The sequence below is a fragment of the Prenolepis imparis genome, unplaced genomic scaffold (genome assembly GCF_030444845.1).
Source record: "Prenolepis imparis isolate NDT839.2.m4 unplaced genomic scaffold, iyPreImpa1.0 SCAF_8, whole genome shotgun sequence".
NCBI classification, from domain to species: Eukaryota; Metazoa; Arthropoda; class Insecta; order Hymenoptera; family Formicidae; genus Prenolepis; species Prenolepis imparis.
In genome coordinates this window covers 10,739,460-10,762,172 of record NW_028141166.1, presented here as the reverse complement: position 1 = coordinate 10,762,172, position 22,713 = coordinate 10,739,460, and the positions used below count along the sequence as shown (strand labels likewise).

General features: G+C 25.1%; 1 protein-coding gene and 1 long non-coding RNA gene across 3 annotated transcripts in view; both read left to right on the top strand.

Moving 5' to 3' along the window:
• Positions 1–22,713, top strand: part of LOC145939787 (uncharacterized) — a 268,796-nt gene that overhangs the window by 169,128 nt on the left and 76,955 nt on the right. The window lies entirely within an intron of this gene.
• On the top strand, positions 693–18,641 carry LOC145939312 (glutamyl aminopeptidase-like). The gene is made up of 20 exons (XM_083043544.1): positions 693–803; positions 1,803–2,314; positions 2,941–3,432; positions 3,951–4,113; positions 4,657–4,807; positions 5,035–5,116; positions 5,500–5,870; positions 6,552–6,832; positions 8,130–8,320; positions 8,460–8,765; positions 8,864–8,933; positions 9,181–9,247; positions 12,515–12,941; positions 14,833–15,212; positions 15,897–16,177; positions 16,962–17,155; positions 17,295–17,597; positions 17,687–17,756; positions 17,909–18,098; positions 18,518–18,641. Exons 2-19 carry the CDS (start codon positions 1,824–1,826, stop codon positions 18,047–18,049), a joined length of 4,461 nt encoding a protein of 1,486 aa, XP_082899670.1. The 5' UTR covers positions 693–803; positions 1,803–1,823; the 3' UTR covers positions 18,050–18,098; positions 18,518–18,641.

Sequence of the window (22,713 nt, the reverse complement as noted above, 5' to 3'; positions counted from 1 at the left end):
CACAGGGTCCGCGTCAAAAAAGTATGGATTTCTAATATTTTAAGACGAGCCAAAAATTCATCGATTATACATTTTAATAGTACATAGATTACAGAATCTTTTGGTACCATGCAGACACCAGCGTACAAATTTTTTAATACGATAAACATAAAATAAGGATGCGTCGCACAGGGTCCGCGTCAAAAAAGTATCGATTTCTAATATTTTAAGACGAGCCAAAAATTCATCGATTATACATTTTAATAGTACATTGATTACAGAATCTTTTGGTACCATGCAGACACCAGCGTACAAATTTTTTAATATGATATACATAAAATAAGGATGCGTCGCATAGGGTCAGCGGTAAAAAGTATCGATTTCCAATTGTTAATAATATAAATACATGTATATGTTGTATAATATAATAATAATTGTATATTAATTGTATAATATAATAAATACGTGTATATGAATTTTGCTACTCTTTTCATATATATTTAATACATTTTCAATCAACTTCTTAAATCTCAGTTTTTATTTGTTTTGGAAACTTTTTGCTCTAAATTTTGAAACAATATTATTGAAATTGTGATATTATCTAAGAATGAGTATAATCATAAGAGTTGTGTTCACATAACACACCACATGTTTATAATTCACGCGTTACCGGTATCGATGTTAGTTTTCGATAACCTTTCGAAGTGGTAACATGGCAATCGTACAGATATATTCGCGACAGTAAAAGGTTGTGAAAATAATACGTTAATTACTACTAATTGTTACAAAGAACTGTTTCTAGATTGGCAGACAATTTTATCAGGGTAAGTTATTAGGAATAAAGTATATTATAAATACATATTTTTCTTTTTTAATATAAAAATAATGTGTGTACAACATAATTTAAATTGTCTCAAAGCACAAGTATGACGGGCACATAGTTCTATTTCCATAATTCTATCTTTTCAGAATTATTTCAAGAGCATTTATATATTTTTCATGTCATCACACATGTTTCTATTATTTCTATTTTTTTAGAGTAACGCAAAAATGATTTAAGCATGTATTTTAATGTAATATATCAAAGATACTAAACTCAAAAAAAAAATATATAAAGAACATTTTTACATAAAGTTTAAAGTTTATTTATACTGGACACACTATATGCAATATGCATATGCAAGTTTAAAAACGTTTCGTATTATCCACATTTTTCGTATAATAAGTAGTTATGATAAATGTGCTTCAAAATTATATTAAACTGAATTGTATTTTGCGAACAAACGACTACAAATAACAAATGTCAATTTGTATCATTAAGAAAAATGTATATCATAAAAAATAAGTACAGAATATTTGTTACTTATTTAAACTGCGTTCGATTTAATTAATTTATGTAAGATAAGAAGTCTAGAAAATTTAAATTTCTGATTTATTTTCGATTGTTTGTTTACATATATTCTCCTTGAGAAAATAACAAGCAATATGTGATAAATTATATACACTGACCTATTACATACATCTCTGTAGTGCGTGATAAAAATATTCAAAAGCTCTTGAAACGAACATTTAACATTTAAAAACTAAAATTTATAATCTTCAAGATAAGATTTTATTATAGCAGAGTATACATATATAAAAATAAAAAATCTACATGTGTGTGTGTGTGTGTGTGTGTGTGTGTGTGTGTGTGTGTGTGTGTGTGTATAAAGATTATATATAATTGCTCTTTATTTTTTTTTAACAATTACGCGATAAAAGCATATACATGCTGCATTTTATTTGTATTTGTTTTTTTTTTAACAGAGCATATAATTTTGTAGATACCTTAAATAAAAATTGGCATGGCAATCCTAAAATTATTAATAAATCTCTGTATAATTATCGCTGCTGCGGCTTTCTCAGATGAAAATTGGACGGATAAGATACAATCCGCAGTTAAATATCCTTTATCAAATAACATAAAACCGAATTATTATAACATCGAATTGACATTACCTATCGAAGAAGATATATATCGCGGTGAATCAAACATCAATATCGATATTTATGAAGAAACACAATATATAGAACTGCATTTAGTAAATCTGGTTGTTACCGAAACCACACTAGTAATTAACAAAGAGTTACAAGACTCTAAGAATAATATTAAAAAATCGGTTTATAAACCAATACAATATTCGTATACTCATGAGACAAATATTTTCATCATTCATTTTAACGATAAAATATTAGCAGGAAATTATATTTTAAACATAGAATTCCTTGGTAAAGCAACTAATAATACCGAAGGTCTCTTTAGAACTTCCTACAAACATAATGAAGGAGATACAATGTAAGTTTGTGTTAAAATATTTAGACCATTTTTATACTTATATAATCACCATTTATATACACATTAAAACGCTTAGTACATCTGTACAAACTATTTTTATTATCGCTATCGTCTTGTTAAATCTTTATATATTGTGTAAAAAAAAAATTAATAAGACATCACTCTATAATAATACACATAATACATAACTTTTCTACAATGCAAATATATAATTTTTTTATATTTTTATATTTAAATGTGATGATTTACACCTTTCTATTTAATCGAGTTTATATGTCAATTAAATAAAACTTATTTTTGAAAGATGAAGATGAACTATATACATCGAAAGCGAAATAAGAATTTTGAAATGTGCTTTAATTATTGCATTTATTTTAAAATTATATATTTTAAACAAATATCACATACAAGTGAATCTTATACTATATATATTACTATACAAAGAAAGTATTAAACAAAAAAAATAGTAAGATGATAATTATATGAAAAAAAGATATATATAAGATTAATATTACATTATTTAAACATTCATAAAACGTACGATTTCCAATCGAAATATCAAATATTTTTGTGCTAATAATAATTGCAATTTTATTATTTAAAACGTATTTCTCATCAAATTGTAGCAGGTGGTTATTCGCAACATATCTGCAGAAAACTGGAGCACGACATTTATTTCCATGTTGGGATGAGCCAAAACTCAAGGCCAAATTTACGATTTCCGTGAAGCATCCTCAAAAGTACACGGCTTTGTCAAATATGCCGATACGAGAAGTGCACAACGTTGAAAATGGCATGAGATGGACACACTTTAATACCACTCCTGTAATGTCTTCTCATCTCGTAGCGATCGCGATAATCGTTTATAAAACACATAATGAGTTTCGGGATGACATAATTCGTATATCTAATTCACATATTTCTCATTATCCGAAATTATGGTTTAGAGAAGAAATAAAATATGAATCATTTGCATATTATAACTTTACCTCTTTCACTATCAATTTACAACGTGATTGGAATATGTTAAGTGTGAATATAATTCCGAAAGTAGATTATATTGCAATCCCGGATTTCCCAGAAAAAGTTATGGCAACTTGGGGACTCGTCCTTTACAGGTAATAAAAAGATAGAAAAGTATAAAAATTCTTTCTCTCTTTCTCTTTTTTTTCTCTTTTTCTCTTTCTTTCTTTTTTTCTTTATAAAAAGACGAAAAACTATTTTTATATTCTACATTTCAAATTTCTTAAATATGACATTTAAATATGACACATGTTTACATTGATTATAAATCAATGTCAATATATATGTAATGGACATTTTCCATATCAAATTAAAAATTAAAAAATTAGCATTTAATCTTTTAATTAGATTTTACATATCTAATACTAGAAGAATGCAAATTCTCTCTCTCTTGTTGCTATATCTAGCATATTTGTTATCACATAAATCTCTATAAGATATAGAAAAGCAAATGCTGACTTATTTAAATGATCCTTTTTCCACGACAGTTAATGAAAACTAATAAGTCTAATAAAATTAATCGCGTTAGAATTTAAATTTTATGTTTATTATAATGTATAATATATATTATAATGCTTTACAAAAATTTTTAACAGATTTTAATAATTTTTAGAGAAGCAGATATTTTTTATGAACCAAACAATGTAGACATTACGAGCAGAATAAAGCTGGAGTATTTAATAGCACGTAACATGATAGATGAATTTCTCAATGATATTCCATATTCGTTGAAGGAGGGATTTGGTAATTTCGCTCTCGCGTATACTTATGATAAGGTTATATTTATTATATTCTTAACACTAGTTTACTTACTTACAGTTAAAAAATGCTTGTTGCAACTGTTAAAAAATTCTTATGTTTTTTATATTCTTATACATATATGTTTTTGTTTTAATAAGATCAAAGTGTTGATTGTTTAACTTTTTAAATTTTTTATAAAAAATTTCGAAATATAATTTTAAAATATAGAAAAAGAATTTCTGTTCAAAATTACTATGTACATTTAAAGTTAAATTACTCATTGTTAGTAGAAAAAGAACGCAATTATCGTTCTTTTTTATTTTTTCTTCTTTGAAATCTTACAACAATATTTAATTTTGAAATAATTACATACTTATAACCTATTCTAGACATAATATTTTAAAATTTACTGACAAAAAATTAATAAAATATTAAATTTTTTTCTCAATAAAAGCAAAAGCAATTGCTTCAAATATATATTGCTAATGCGAATATTTCTTGACTAAATATTTATTTAATATTAAAATCTTCGACATTAAGGTTTTATTTTACAAAAATATAAAAATTTTTGTTTTTAGATGTACAATAATTCTCGAAGAATGGATTTACTTGTAGTCGAAAATCAACATGAATCTTTCCGGTTAAACTCTTATTTCAATAGGAATCTCTTACAAACCAACAAGTTACTTGAAATTAATTCACTTCCTTCTTCTTTTCGTTACAATACAGGTAAGGCTGAATAAATGTAATTAAACAATAAATTCTATAAATTTTTTAATTTAAATATAAATTTGCAAGATAAATTATATATATACATATATATTTAATGTGTTAACCTCTTCTAATTAATTTAATTTAGTTTGTCTATACGAGATCAACTAATTGATAAACTTATGAATATTATAATAAATTTATTTAAGCATGTTTAATAATATATTGTTTAATGTAAATTGTAGCAGTTTCTATATTGCGTATGTTGCAACATTTACTTACCGATAATGTGTTCCGACAAGGTATGAGGATATATTTAAAATTAAAGTAAGTAAAATATTATATATATTATTTATTTGAGTATATATTACACATAGATGATAAAATAAATCAAACATATTTGTTATAATATTAGTTTTAAATTACCTTTGCACTGTAATATCTTATTCTCAAAATTTTGTATTATTCAAATTTTATTATAAATATTTAATTTAAAAAAATGAGATTAATATTAAAGTTTTCTTTACGTTTACCGTAAATTTCTACCGTTTATAATAAAATTATCATTACGCGCATTTCAATATCATAACATTATTTGTATTTTTTATTGTTTAAAACAAGTAAAACAAGTTATTTGTATAGTTATTTTTATTAACTCTTAATAATATTTAAAGTTTTACAAATTTAAGTAGTTTATTTTTATTCTATAGACACTTTTGGACACCCAAAGCGTTTTGGCAATCTATGCAAAGAGCTCTAAATAAATGGGATAATGAAAACAAATGTGATTTAACAGAAAAAATGAATGGTTGGATAAAATATAAAAATTATCCTATATTGAAAGTAATACCCGATTATGCTGGTTGCATAAATATAGTGTTAGAAAATTTTGATTCATATGATATTAACAAGTATAATTTATGGATACCTATAACTTATACTACACAGAAAAATCCCGATTTTAATAAGACATCTCATCGTAATGTCGTGTGGTTCTCTACGTCACAAAAAGTATTATGTATTGATGAATTTAAACATTTCAAAAAAGATGATTGGATTATAATTAATTTACAACAAACTGGTAAATATTAATCAATAAATTTATTATGCTTCTATGTTTATTTTATATAATTGAAATTTTATTTTATTCTATAGTTTTATTCATATCTCTCTTACTCGTAACTAATGTAAATTTAAAATAATGCGTTACAATTAAATATATACACATAATTATATATTATTTTAAATATACGATATATTACATTAAATATGTGTAATATATATACTTATTAATTATGCGTTACAGTAAATATGTATTACAGTAATAATTTTGTAATGTTGAGTAAAATATGTATATACTTTTCTAACATTAAGTAAAATATTATATGTAGTATATTATTGCCATTAAACTAACAACGAGTTAAGTTTCATTATGCATACATGTCACATGATCTATTTTTGATTATTATTTATGTGTAATTAACTTTAAAATCAATTTGTGTACAGAACTTCTCATACAGTTTTATTCTACAAAATATTACACAATAACAAATATAAAATAATTCTATAATTAATAACAATAGTTTACATTAAAAAAATAACTTCTTGTTACGAATCTAACAAATTTAAAAAATTTAATAGCATTCCTTGTAATTTTCTTTATGTTAAAATGCAATGTAATTTTCTTTATGCTAAATATGCTAAAATTCTCTGATCTTTTAAATGTTTATAATAATAATAATTTATTTATATTATATGACAGGATATTATCGTGTCAATTATGATACTGAGAACTGGAACAAAATTGCGAATTATCTAAACTCTATGGAATATACAAACATACATGTTCTCAATCGTGCACAAATCATCGATGATGCGTATTATTTCCTAACGACTAGTCAAATCGATTCTTCTGTATTTTGGAGACTCACGAATTATCTATCGCAAGAGAGAGATTATATAGCATGGTATCCTATGATCAAAAGTCTTGAGTATATGTCGAGTGTTTTTCCATTATCAGATAGAAGAGTTTATAATATTAAGGTAATAATAAATTTTATAAATAATATATATATTGTGTATTAAATTGTTACATATAAAATATTGATTTTATATAAACTATAAACATTAAGAATTTTTAAAGGCTCCTTCTATATTAAATATAAATTGAGTATTACATAGGCTATAGGAGCACGTACGCGGATTTCGGTGCGTTGATTCCAACGAAAATTAAGTTTTCGTTGCCCCGTGCACAATTATTTGATTCCAACGAAAACTTAATTTTCGTTGGAATCAACGCACCGAAATCCGCCTACGTGCTCCTATAGCCTATGTAATACTCAATTTATATTTATATAAATTAATTCCATATAATCTCAAAAATGATAAAAAATAAAATTACATTTGATGGAAAAATTCAATTATATTTTTATATACAATCTTATTTGACTAAAAAGTAAAAAAAAAAATTAATTACTAATTGTTTTTAGCTTTATACTATGTCTACTTTTTAAATATTGAATACTAATATTTAATTTTTTTTTTATATTAAAATTCTATTAAATGAACATATCATTAGCTAACATTTTATATATAAAGTTATATTAAATTTGGAAATTATCACATTACACAATATTATACATATAATATTGAATATAAAATTATATAACGTTTTATTAATATACATTTTTTTTGTTGCTAAATATTTCGTAGAACTTTACAATTTACAAAAATTAAGATAAATTAGTAAAAAAAGATAGTAATTGTATAAATATTATACATATATATAGTATATATATATATATATATATATATATATAAATTTATAATAATTAATCAGGAAATGTTTGTTTTATAAAAATTTTGCAATAAACTGGAATCTCTTAAATATATCTCATATATGTATGTAGTGTGCGTTAATATTAAAATTATATTAAATTATATATAACAAATTTTTTATTATATATATATTTACTATATTATATTATATACATTACATTATATATTTATATTATATATTTATATTATCTATTTAATTAATTTCTGCAATTTTTTCTGCATAAATATGTTGCATATGCATGCAAATAATAGATACATTTATATTATCTAAATTATAATATAAATGTATCTATTATTTGCATGCATATGCAACATATTTATGCAGAAAAAATTGCAGAAATTAATTTTATTTCTTTTATCAGTCAAGGAAGGTTCTAATAAAGATATTAATTCGTATACACACACACAATACGCTTTTTTTATAAACAAGAACTGATAGAAAATTCATATTATTATATTATTTATTAAATTCATATTTTATATTATTTAATGATTTTTATAGACAAAAATAGGAAATATGCTGAATAGGCTTCTTCAGAATGTAGGATACAACGAAGATATTCAGGAGCACTATTTTATTAATTATCTAATACAAGAAGCTACAAGATGGGCATGTATTCTCGGCGAACTTAAGTGCCAGCAAATAGCAACTTCTAAATTGCAACAGCATCTCGCAAATCGTACAATGAATAAGTAATTTTCTTTTATTCTTATCACATTCTTAAATAAAAAGAATAACATTTTTCTATTGCATCTTCCATGCGACATGATTTATGTGCTATTTGATCAAGCTAAGTAAACTAAATTTTTATTTTCTTTTTCAATATCATAGACTTTTACCATGGTGGGAAAAATGGACATATTGTAATGGTTTAGCAATGTCGGGCGATACTACTTGGAACGACGTATTAAATGTACACACAGAAGAATCTGATCATAAATATTTAAAATTTCTGGCTTGCTCTGAAAATATTAATATCATTCAAAACTATATGACGCTAATGGTATCTGAAAAATATAATGAAAAAAAAATAAAAGACAAGGACCGTGTCCACAGTTTTCATTCCATTGTTGCTAAGCATGTAAAGAATAACAACATGCTTGATTATATTTTATCACATTTTGAGAAAGTACCGAGGTAATTATATCTTTCTTCATAAATGAATTTTGTTAGTAATAAATCGTAAAAGTTTATATAGATATTAATTATAAATTTACTATTTCGTATATCTATAGAGAAATCAGTAAAGTTGCAGCACTAATCGAGATTATTAATCATGTGTATACGGAGGAACAACTTGATTCGGTAAATTTTATACAAATTAATAATAATAATAATAATAAAATCTTTATTTTTAAATCATTAATATCTTTCAATTATACTTATTTATATCATATTATTTTTATATTATACCATTTATCTGTTTATATACATATACATATATTATGACGCGTCAGATATGTATGTGAAAATATTCAAATAAAAATTAAACTCTTATAATGTGAAAGAATAAATTAACTATTTATAGAAAATGTTGAAATTTGTTTTTTAGATACGCAAATTCGCGGAAGATTTTGCTAAAGAGCTGATTTTGGACGTTAAACGCAAAATTGAAATACGTTTATCTGAAATCAAGGATCAGATGAACTATCTACAAATACTTATAAATTAAGTCCAATTTACAAATCAACCAATTAACTAAATCAATGGAAATTGGTAATTTTATACATTGCTTGTAGATATTTATATTTTATAAGTAGTTAAAAATTTATTTAATTTTATTACTAAATTTTTATATTGTTTATATATTTTTAATATTATATTTTATCCATCTATTGTTAATAATTCCATTACTTTTCCATTACATTTTTTTTATTTAATATTATTTTTAGCTATTAATACTAAAAACAAACATAAAATTTATTATATAATTAACATGTTATAATTAATGTTAACATTAATTATTAATTTTTTATAAATAATAAAAATTATTATTAATGTTAAGAATAGAGGTTTACAGCATTAATATATAATATTAATATTAAATTGTAATATTTATATTAAATTTTAATATTAATATTATAATATTAATATAATATATAATATTAATATTATAATAATAATATTAAATGTTTATTTTTGTATATTTTTATATATTAATATTTATAATATTTATATTATTATTTAATATATTAATTTAATTTATAGTGTGTTAACATTCTTGGATTTATAATAAATATTGCCTGTATAATATTTATCATGCATTAGATATGATAAAAAATGGCTAATAAAAAATAAATTTCTGATAACACTACCTATTTGTGACGTAATTTCTCCTAATAATAATTAGATAATTATATTGTATTGATATTACTCTGGAAAAAAATTAGTTCTATTTTGATCAAAGAATATTGAGTTTGCCAGCTTTACCAAAAACCGCAGAACTACAAATCACTGTAATTTAAGAAATCCGCACTTAAAGTTTTAATAATTTGAACAATGTTTTAAATTGAAAAAATTATATGTTATTTATAACCCAAAAATCTAAAAAAATTATTTAGCTTGCAAAAATTTATGAAATTTATTTGTCACCAACAATGTGGAAATATTTAATAGTCTTGAAAATTTTGTATTAATTTTGCAGAAGCTATATAATATATCGATTAGCAAGATATCTGTGTGTACAATATTGTAGAAGTTGTTTATATAACATTACATGTATGTATTATTTCGGTTACCGGCATCGATGTTAGTTTTCGATGACCTCTCAAAGTGATAAGACGTGTATAGGTACATCTTCGATATTAAAAGATTGTGGAAATAATACGTTAATCGCTGCTCTAATGTATTAAGTGTTACAAAGAATTATTTCTTAATCATTACACTTTTAGTACACAAGGTGAGTTATCAGAAATGAAGCAAGTTAATACACATTATTCTCTTTTAAACTGAAAAAATGGTATAGAACACAATTTAAAATGGTCCTACATTATACAAGTACAACGAGCGCACAGTTCTATTTCCTCAAGATTATCTTGTAGAGTTATCTCAAATTAATACTTTCCTTTTTATGTTATTATACTCCAATCATTTCTCTTCTTTTTAAAATTTTAATATATATATATATTGTAGTATAAAACAATTTCAAGCATGTATATTATGATATTACCTATATATCAAAAAGATGCTAAACTCAGAAAAATAATGTAAACAGTTCTTTAGAGTTTTAAATTAAACATATTTTATTTATTGTATATCTTATACAATACACTATATGTATGCATGGTTTAGAAACATTTAGTGCATGCTTTGCCTTACATATCTTTTTGTAATACATATCTATTTATTATAAATATTCTTCAAAGTTACATTGAGCAGGATGTACTGAGCGAACGACCAACAAATGCCAATTTTCGTCGTTAAGAAAGATTTATATACCATAAAAAATACAAACAAAACATTTGTTTGTATCTAGATCACATTTGCATTTTATACATGTGAAAATAAAGTATATTAATAAGAAATTAATAAATCCCCTCTGTTTTCGACTATTCATTTGTTTAGACACTCTGCTTAAAAAAATACGAATAACAATAGAAAGTAGCAAGTTAATATATATATGTATATCAATCTATTATACATATACATCCATTTATAGTATGGCTTAGATCGAAAATAATCGAACGCTTTCAAATTGAGCGTTACATTTTGATTTTCAAAATATTTTTATCGCAATAGTAATATATTTCAAATACTTTTATTACAATAGAGTAATATAAATATCAGGATTTTGTACGAAAATGTCAGAATTATATATATAGTCGCTCTTAACCATTTTTCGTTTTTAATATGACGTCCGATTAATATCATACGATTGTTATATTAAACAGCATTTGGTTTGTATTTGTCTTCTTCTAAGAAAATAATTTTGCAGATATCTAGAACAAAAATTGGCATGGCATTTCTAAAATTGTTATTGAATCTTGGCATAATCATCGTCGTGACGGCTCTTCCTACAGGATATAAAAATTTGGAAAAAAATTTATCTTCTACAATTGATTATTATTTATCCGATAATATAAAACCGATCGATTATAAGATCAAGTTGATATTAAGTATTGAAGAAGGTTTATACCGCGGTGAATCAAACATTAACATTACGATTAATAACGAAACGCAATATATAATATTGCATTCGGTGAACTTGGCTATTACCGAAACCACATTGATTAATGAAAATGTACAGTCTAGAAAGAACAAAAAATTGATCTATAAACCAACGGGATATTTATATAATCATGAGAAAAACATTATTATCATTGATTTTACTGATCAACTAATGCCCGGAAATTACACCTTAAACATAGAATTCTTCGGTAAAATAACTAATAATACCAAAAGTCTCTTTAGAACTTCTTACAACAATACAAACGGAGAAAAAGTGTAAGTAATTGTTAAAATATTAAAAGAGAATATCTTGATATTTATATAAATATTATTTATATTATTATTCTTTACAAATCATTAAAAGCTTTAAACTACTTATTGTGTAAAACTTCATCAGATCTTATCACTTACAGTCACATAATTAGCTTCTGAATAATAAGCAAAATTTTTCTTTTATATTTGAATTTTTGTTGCATATAAATTTTACTTCTTTATATAATAAACGAGTTAAAATGTCAACATACAATATAATAAGTAAGAATGATATATATGTTTAAATATTATTTTTCAAGCACTATTCTTATAAATTGTGCTTTTACAATCTCTAGTAATACTTCTCTAATATTTCCAATAATGATTAAAAATTAATTATCTCTAATACTTTTATCATGTCTCTTATTAAAATATAAATAGGTGGTTGATTGCAACACATCTTGAAGCAATTGGGGCACGGCAATTATTTCCATGTTGGGACAAACCAGAATTAAAGGCTAAATTTGTCATTTCCGTAAAGCACTCGGCAAAGTACAATGCTTTGTCAAATATGCCGGTACAAAATGTGCAGAAAGTTGAAAAAGACATGAAGTGGACACATTTTTATACTACTCCTCCAATGTCTCCTAATTACATAGCGATAGCAGTGATCAATTTTATAAGTATCTCCGATAATTACAAGATTAAAATGTGGCATAGAGAAAACTTAATGCAACATGCATCACATATATATCTTTTTACTCATTATTTTACAACGATTTTGGAAGATAAATGGTCTATGATAACTTTGAAAATGTCTCCAATAGTGAATTATGTTGCAATCCCGGATTTTCCGGAAGAAGCTGTAATAACTTGGGGTCTCGTTCTTTACAGGTAATTTATATAATGAAAATAAGATAATTAATCGACAAAAGAACAAAATTATTTAACACTTCATATTTCAAAATTCGAAATATATATTTTTTTATGCCTACTCATTAATTTTAATCGATAATATATATATACCTACATATATATATATATATATATTTTGTGTGTGTGTATACTGTAATAAAACCATGACATATCTTGTATTTTATTTAAAAGAATTCATTTTTTGTTTATTAAAATTTAGCAATTAATTTAAATAATTTGAAAATTACTAACCGAACTAATACTTATATCCAATATAATTAATGTTTAAAATGATTAATTATATGTTTAATATACAAGAATTTTTGATTAGAATGTCTAATAAATAATATTGTGCATTAATTATACATTAATTATTTTTAGGGAAACAAATGTTATCAATAAAGAACTATCATTACTAGGCATGACGCATGACACAATGAAAACGATGCGCTTAATAGCACATAGCATAGCACAAGAATCCATCAATAATATATTGCCTTGGTTAAATGAGGGACTTACTAGATTCTTAGAACTCTTTATCATTGATAAGGTTGTTTAATATATTCTTAGTGTTAGTTTCTCTACGTAATTAAATGAAATATTTATTACAGTTATTACAGTTATTATAATTAATAAATTCTTAAATTTTTTGTACTTTTTATCTGTCGAAGTTAGAGTGCAAATTATTCGAATTTTTTAACTTTTTATAAAATTTTAACCATAAAAAAAGTTTCTCAGTCAGAAAATGGTACATATTAAAATAGTATAAAAAAGAATATATAATTATCTTTTTCTTTCCCTTTCTTGTTTAAAATATTTCGACAATAAATTAAATTTATAATCAAATCTATAAATTATATGTATACACATAACATATTATAAGTTACCCTCGTAAACCATAAGAAAATTTTTAAATAAAATAACAAGCTCTACACTGCGTATTGTTAATACCCAACAACTTCTTTTCATCAAGTATTTATTTAACACATTAAAATCTCTGTTTCTAGAATTTCCAATTTTGTCGAATGATGGATTTGCTCGTAGTTCAGGATCAACACGAATCTTTCCGTTTAAATTCCTATTTCAATGAAAACCTCTTACAAAATTACGATTTGTCTGAAATCAATTCACTTCCCTCTTCTCTTCGTTACAACAAAGGTAAGATTGAATAAATGTATTAAACGATTGTTTTCCATAAATTCTGGAACATAAATGTCATTAAAAAATTTAAAAGATAAACAATAAATTTGTTTGTTGCCTAATACATTTACTAGAACAGTGTAAGAAAAAAAAATTTTATGTAATATAAATATATTATATATACACACACACAAAGAGGGAGAGAAAGAAAGAGAGGGAAAAAATATATGCGTGTATATATGTAGTTAAAGCTAAAAATTTAATATTTCTCTTTAAGTTCACGAATTTATGAACGCTTTATTAAATAAATTTATTTCAAAAATGTATTTTTTTAAATATATTGTGTAACATAAATCGTAGCATCTTCTATATTACGTATGCTGCAATATCTACTTACTAATGAGGTGTTTCAAAATGGTATCTTAAGGTATTTAAACGAAACGTGAGTATTATTATTATTTTAATAAATATAATAATTAATAAATGTGTGTCAACACACACACACACACACACACACACACACACACACACACACACAGAAAATTGAATATAATACTATAAATATGCGCTATAAGTATGGCTATTGTAACAGTTAAACTATATATAGATATATAGATATATGTGTTGTGTGTTGGCGAATTAAGTACTAAATTTATCTTTTTAATGCAATTTATTTACAATATACGTGTTATGTATTAACTCCTAATTATATTAAATTTAATAAATTTAGTGCGCGTGCTAATCAGATAAAACCTAATCAATTTTGGATCGCTATGCAAGATGCTCTTGATAAATCGGTTAACAAAAATAAGTGTAACTTAACAGAAAAAATGGATGGTTGGATAAAACATAAAAATTATCCTATATTGAAAGTAAGACGTTATTATTCTAAAGCTAGTTATATAAATATATCGCTAGAAAATTTCGATTCAATTGATAGCGATAAGTACGATTTGTGGATACCTATAACTTATACTACAAAGAACAATTTCGATTTTAATATTTCACTTCATAATGTCACTTGGTTAAAATTTATATCGCCAAAACTATCTTTTGATATATTCAATGTCAGTGAAGATGACTGGATTATAATCAATTTACAACAAGCTGGTAAATATTATTCAATAAATTTATTGTGTTCCTATATGTTTTATTTCACATAAAATTAAAATTAGATTTTATTCTATATTTTATTCATATCTCTCTTGTATTAATGTAAATTTAAAATCATTGCGTTACTTTTTAAAAATATATACATACTATTAAAGTTTTTAATAAGTACTACATATGTAATTATGTATTATACATATTGAATGCAATATTATATTATTTTAAATACGAAATATAATATTATTAGTACATTCAATATATATATTATATAATTATGCATTACAATAAATATAATAATTTTATATGTATAATAATTTTATCATGTTGAGTAAAATATTATATAAAGTGTGACATTATTGCCATTTTTCTTTTAAATGTTTAATTCCATTATGCATACATACCACTATGCATGATCTAGTCATTATTTGTGTAACTAAAATTAATTTACGTACAAAACTTCTTATACAGTTTTATTCTACAAAATATTACACAATGACAAATATAAAATAATTCTATAATTAATAACAATAGTTTACATTAAAAAAATAACTTCTTGTTACGAATCTAACAAATTTAAAAAATTTAATAGCATTCCTTGTAATTTTCTTTATGCTAAAATTCTCTGATCTTTTAAATGTTTTATTATGTTTATAATAATAATAATTTATTTATATTATATGACAGGATACTATCGTGTCAATTATGATATTGAGAACTGGAACAAAATTGCGAATTATCTAAACTCTATGGAATATACGAACATACATGTTCTCAATCGTGCACAAATCATCGATGACGCGTATTATTTCCTAACGACTAGTCAAATCGATTCTTCTATATTTTGGAAACTTACGAATTATCTATCACGAGAGAGAGATTATATAGCATGGTATCCTATGATCAAAGCTTTTGAGTACATGTCGAGCGTTTTACCACTATCAGATACAAGAGTTTACAATATTAAGGTAGTAATAAATTTCATAAATAAGAATATGTATAGTGCGTATTCAATCGTTCCGTATAAAATACATTGATTTTATATAAATATATTATATTCTCATATAATCTCTTCAACAGGATAAAATAATAAATTTAATTTAGTTTTTGTTATAATTTTATTTGATTAAAAGGTACAAAATTTACAAAATTTTTAACTTTTCATTATTCATATAATTTTGTATTATATTTCTTGTATGTAACGTTGAATACTAATGTTTATATATTTTGCTCGTATCTAAATTGTTACTAAATAAAAAATTCATTAGTAATTAATGCTTCATAACGTTACATCTGAAACTTTAAAATCATAGAGCAATGTTTAATATAATATTTTTTTCTGTTACTGTACATTTTTAGAGTAACTAAAATTTTTCAATCTACAATTTCAATTTGTAAAATCGTAAAGATAATTTTATGAAGAAATTATATCATATTAATATACTCTAAAATTCATAATAATCTATTGTTTGCTCTATGAATATTTTTATACAAAAATAAAAACTTTGTAAAATACATTTCATGTAACGGTTTAATATCAAAAAATGATGTAGCAACTATATTTATATTAGATGTGTAAATATATTTGCATAATAGTATACTTGCAGCATCGAAACAAGAATCGAAAAAATTTAGACTTACATTTATTTTATCAAAGAAAATAAATTTTAGTAAAAATATATATTTATATACACTTTATACACTTTGTCTTTTTATAAATAAGAACTCCTATAAATCTAAAATAATTTTTAGAATAAAATGCAAAAAATATTGAACGGGCTTCTTCAAGACATTGGATATGAAGAATCTAATGGATATGAAGATTATCTTATTAATTGTCTAAAGCAAGAAGCTATAAAATGGGCATGCATTCTCGATGAACCTAACTGCAAAAGAGTAGCAGCTTCTAAATTGCAACAACATCTCGCAAATCATAAAACAAACAAGTAATTTTTCTTATCATATGATTTTTAAATAGAAAAACAGTAATATTTTTTTGTATCTTTTATGACATGATTTATATACTATTTGATCAAGATGAAATAAGTAAACTAAATTTTTATAATACATTTTTCTTTCTCGTAGACTTCTGCCGTGGTGGGAAGAATGGACATATTGTAATGGTTTGGTGATATCGGGCAATAATATGTGGCACGATGTACTTAATATATACATAGAAAAATCTGATAATAAATATTTAAAATTTCTGAGTTGCTCTGAAAATATTGCTATTATTAAAAACTATATGCTAATGGGATCCGAAAATCATAAAGGAAAAATAAAAGACAAAGATTGTGTTGACAGTTTTCATTTCATTGTTGCCAAGCATGCAAAGAATAGTGCGATACTTGATTTTATATTATCAAAATTTGAGAAAATAGCACCGAGGTAATTATATCTTCCTTCATAAACATTCTGCTAGTAATATCGTTTTTTTTATGTGCATTAATTGTAAACCTGCTATTTCATATTTATAGAGAAATCAATACAGTTGCAATATTAATTGATATTATTAATCATGTGTACTCTGAAGAACAACTTTATAAGGTAAATTTTTATAATTAAAAATTAAACTATTATCTTCAATTATTAGCCGTTTTTAATTAAGTTTATTTTTTATTTTGAAAATTATTATTTATGATGCAAAAAGACTTATTTTCATACGGAGAAAATATTGAAATAATATAAATTTGTTTTAGATACGCCAATTTGTAGAAAGTTACTTAAAAGAAATATATTTTGATGTTAATCGTAAGATAAAAATACGCTCATCTCAAATCAAAAGTCAGTTGAAATATCTTCAAAAACTTTCAAAATTCGTTAAAATTAAGCGTGACTGACCAATTATTCGAATCGATGGAAAAGATGGCACTACACAACTTTATAAATGTACATATTTATTTACTATATTTTAGCTAGAGTGTAATACTATTTAGATTTTCTTATTTTTAATTTTCTTTTATTAATCTATTGTTAATTTGTTGTCTTGTATCTTTTTTTCTTTATTTTTTTACTTATATTAGTTTAATTTTAATTTAATATAATTTTTTAAATATTATGTTTAACATAATTAATTTTAATATCTTTAATTACTAACATTAATTATAAATTATATTAAATTATTAATTTTATTTAATAATAATTTAAATTATACTAATTAATAATATAATATAAAAATAAAATAAAATTTATATTATACTAATTAATGGTATAATATAAATATGTATTAAAATAATAATTTACATTATATTTAATATAAATTTATATTTAATATTAACATTTATTATTATTTTTATTATTAATTATAGTAATCAAAAAAATATGTTGACAAGCAGAGGAGTGTATTGAGAACGAGGCGATGAAGTAGCTCAGTGACAGAATGGCTGTTTATTGAGAAGACCCTAAGTCTTGATCACAAAAGCTCCGTTATTTTTTCTTCTGCTCTCTAAAGAGAGCCTAATAATAAATGTATATTATTAATATATTATTATGTTTACATAATAATCTACATAATATTTACATCCATTTATATAATAATAAATATTAATATTATATTACATTTCAATATATAATTAATATTTCTAGTATTTATTATATATAATATTTATAAATATATTAGAAATATGAATTATAAATAAAAATTAATTATGTTAATATAATATAGTATAATATAGGATTAATAATATAAATATAATATAATATAATATAAAGAGAGTGTATATGTATAATTTATTTTTATATATTAATGTTTTAAATATTTATTATTATTTACAATTTTTATTATATACAACTTGTGATATTTGCATCATTAAATTTATAATAAATTCTATAATATTATTTTACACTATTGTCAGACAATTTTTGTAAAATACACAGCATATTATTTTCAACACGTTTATTTAATTCAATTGTAATTTGCTAAATGAACAAAATTTTTATTATTTAATGTATATAATGAACAAATAAAAAATATAATGAACAAATGCAGTAATTTTTTAATATTTAAATTAATATCATTTTTATTGTTAAACAAATTGATTAAATTATCAAGTATTTAATAACGGATGTTATAAATATTTAATACTTCTGCTAAATTATTTAGTTGTCTTAATATCTATGAACACAAAATTCGAACCAATTAAATGTATTTGGTAACTATTATTAAATATGATAATAATTATCAAATATTCAATTAAAATCCACAATTTAATGCATTCGATTATTACCAACTATTAGTAACCAATTTTATCATCAAAACATAGGGAAATCAACCTTTCGATTGTAAGAGATATTCGATTTCGATAGCGATAGAATGTTTCTCCGCGCGATAGAATTCCTCGGATAGAAATACTAATTGTAAGAAGATCGTTATTTGTTATTTGACATACTTGTTGCTAGATAATGAATAAGTAAATAAGTAAATATGATTGTACGATAGATGATTAAATGTAATTAAAACATCGTTATGCCGTTTCCATAATTAATTATATTACCTTGACGGTGGAGTTTCCATAAGTACTTCTCTAAATAAATTCTCTATATACTCGCTATTCGCATCGCTAAGTTATCATCATCAATTATCGTCGTTGTGTAAGCTTGATCTCTTGTAGAGCTACCACTTAAATTCTTTGATCATACAGAATAATTTGCCTTTTCGTAAAAATAATTCCTTGATTTGTAGGCACTGCTTTGCATATCCTTCGTCACTGATCTTACTCGCCATCGCAAGTTATCATTATTATATAGCCCTTTCTACATGTTCTTCATCAAATTACCTTCGAAAGTCATCATCAACATCTTTCGAGTAAGGTAAATTTTTCGCTCGGCCGATTTTTTCGTCGCTTCCGCCGTAATAAAAAAAAAAAAAAGAAAAATACTTTGTCGAGTCATAATGACGACGAAAAATCCTAGCGAGCTCTATCTCCACATCATGGAGATCGCTCCGCCCTTCTCACGAAGAAAGGCGAAGAAACGTTCCGTTCTAGAGCGGGATCCGGCGCGTCGGACAATTAAATCTTTTAATCGCTCAGCGTAATTGCCGCGGATTAGAGATGCCGTCCATCCAGCGACGGGCTGCGGTCCTTGATTATCGCCAATGGTCAGAGAAAATAACAGTGAGCTAAAGAGAGACCAAGAGACGGGCAAATAACGTGGAGAACGGGGGAGGAGAGAAGGATCCGCTTTCTTGCTCATCGAGAAGCCGCTGGTGGTGGACCGGATCGGTGTTCGCCGTCCGAAGTGCGTTTTAACGGAGGGAGAACACTTAGAGGAATACGTCTCCCGGTGATTATTGGCCGTGATAATGATCGAGTCGCTGCGAGTTGTCTATGGCGTGATTGCAGGTCGCGCCGTTGATCCTTAGGCCATGCGCGTTGCGAGGGTGGTTATTAAGAGCGACCGGTTCCATCTCCAGAGAGGACCGGGCTTAGAAGAGAAGCAGAAAGCCCTTCGATTTCGAGATGCATCACTGACGGCGAATCTATGCGAGAAGCGGATCGAGAAAAAGTCCGGAACACTGAAATATCGAGTCTGATGCTAGAGTTCAGAATCCACAGCATCCGATGTTTATGTTTGGAATAAAACGGAAGATGTGCAAAAAAAATCATCTTTAAGACGTATATTTTTTTTCAATTTTACAGGGGTAATCCTATAAAAATATCGCCTTTAGATACACATTTTCTTTCTATTCTTGTTTTACTTATTGATTTGATCTTTTATATGTCTAAATCTTCGTTCTTAATCTTCATTTTGAAACTCATTTTTTTTAGTTTAAAAATCGATTCTTTTAAAAATATATATTTTACATATGTTAAAAAATTTTCTATCTCAAAATATATTACGTTTCTACTGATGATTTCAAGAGTGCGCGTATTCTTTATTTTGACATGGGTACTTAGCTCGACGTATTTACCCTCGAGAGACAAAGTAATGAGTCTGCAATTAGGCGCGAACGATTAAAACAAGGCCTTAATTGGCTGTAATGAAACCTCCCAAGAGAGATTTGCGCTCTTCATCCCTCCTCGCGCGTTCGTCTCTCTTCTCTTTCTTTCTTTCTCTTCGTCTCTATTCTTCTTGCTTCTTCTCACCAACCTCGGTAAGCGGCTAACGTTGAGCGATAAATCATGTTAACTCACGTAAGTAGTAACTAGTAACCGATTCACGTTTGTACGACTCTCGTGAGATATTGGCTATTACGTGAAGTTATGGCGAGGATGCGCGACCGATCTCCACCCGTTAGCTAAGTCGCGAATGACCCTAAATAGTCTTTTGCAAGCTCATCGGGAGACAGAGAATAGATGTTACAATATATCTGTCAAGTTATTTAATAAGAAGAAGGCGACCGAATTAATACAGAATAAAAAATATCTCTCATATTTAATAATGCCGATAAATTTTTATAAAATCTAGCGAGAACAAAAATCTAACGGGATCATCTAACAGAGTATAATAGCAGACTGGTTGTAATTTTTATTATGTATACAATATGGACAAAAATATTAGTAGTTTAACAACTTATATGCCAAAAATTAAGCATTAGCTTTTTAATATTACAATGCAGAGAAAAAATAGATAATCGAGACAGAAAACAACATACTTCTATTAAAAATAAATTAATATATGTCAGACGCGCTATTTCTCTAGTATATTGTAACAAAATAAATTTTGATGCTCATTGTTTAGTCTTTCAATCTGTTTTTTCTCTTATAAGCATGTCTGGTTAAATTAATGGCTAGACATGCCATCCAGATTCATGCAAATATTTTGGAGCAAATACCTATAATAATCTCGGGCTTTCCGGTTAGACAAATTCTTTCATTCCATGTTTTTTGCATAAAATTGTGTTGTGCTCGACATTTTCTGTCACGCAAAGTTATATTAACGCCACGGGCTATAGAGCCTTAAAGACTATATTTAGATGAAAATAAATTAACGTTTTTTTTTTTTTTTTCTAAGAAATGCTAACATCCTATCTACTGTATAAAACACGTGACACATAACACACTCATGTACAAAAAATTTTTATACACTTATAAATATATAATTTAGGCTTTGTCTCATTCAACTAAATTTAAATTTAACTCTCTTATAATTATTTTTGCTTCTGTCATAATCATTAGTCGAGTCCGTTACTTTGACATTCTATTATTTGGGTGTTAATAACACAGCGTGTAGGTGTCAATATATCGTCTCTCTCTCTCGTCTTGATCTACCACAAATGTATCCTTAAACAGCCACGAGAATAACAACGTCGTCTAACGCAATAATTTACGACCGATTAAAGACTAAAGTATCGCGAAGCAGGAAAGAGCGACTCTCTCTCTTTCTCGGAGAGGTAGAATAGAGGGGCCCCGTAAATTACGCGCGTTTCGTCGCATTTTATTCGGGTCCCGTAAGGATCGTGTCTCTGGGCAGGCCCCCGGGTTCAATCCCGGGTCGGTGATTATGAATTTCTGGGTCCGAATGATGGCCAGGCCGGGGCTAGGGCACGTCTCTGTGCGCGCCG

Bases quoted from the DNA above. Each gene is read 5' to 3' on its own strand.
- LOC145939312 (XM_083043544.1), top strand. From the start codon at position 1,824: ATGGCAATCCTAAAATTATTAATAAATCTCTGTATAATTATCGCTGCT. The intron at 2,315-2,940 runs GTAAGTTTGTGT...ATCAAATTGTAG, and splicing joins CATAATGAAGGAGATACAAT to CAGGTGGTTATTCGCAACAT. The intron at 5,871-6,551 runs GTAAATATTAAT...ATTATATGACAG, and splicing joins AATTAATTTACAACAAACTG to GATATTATCGTGTCAATTAT.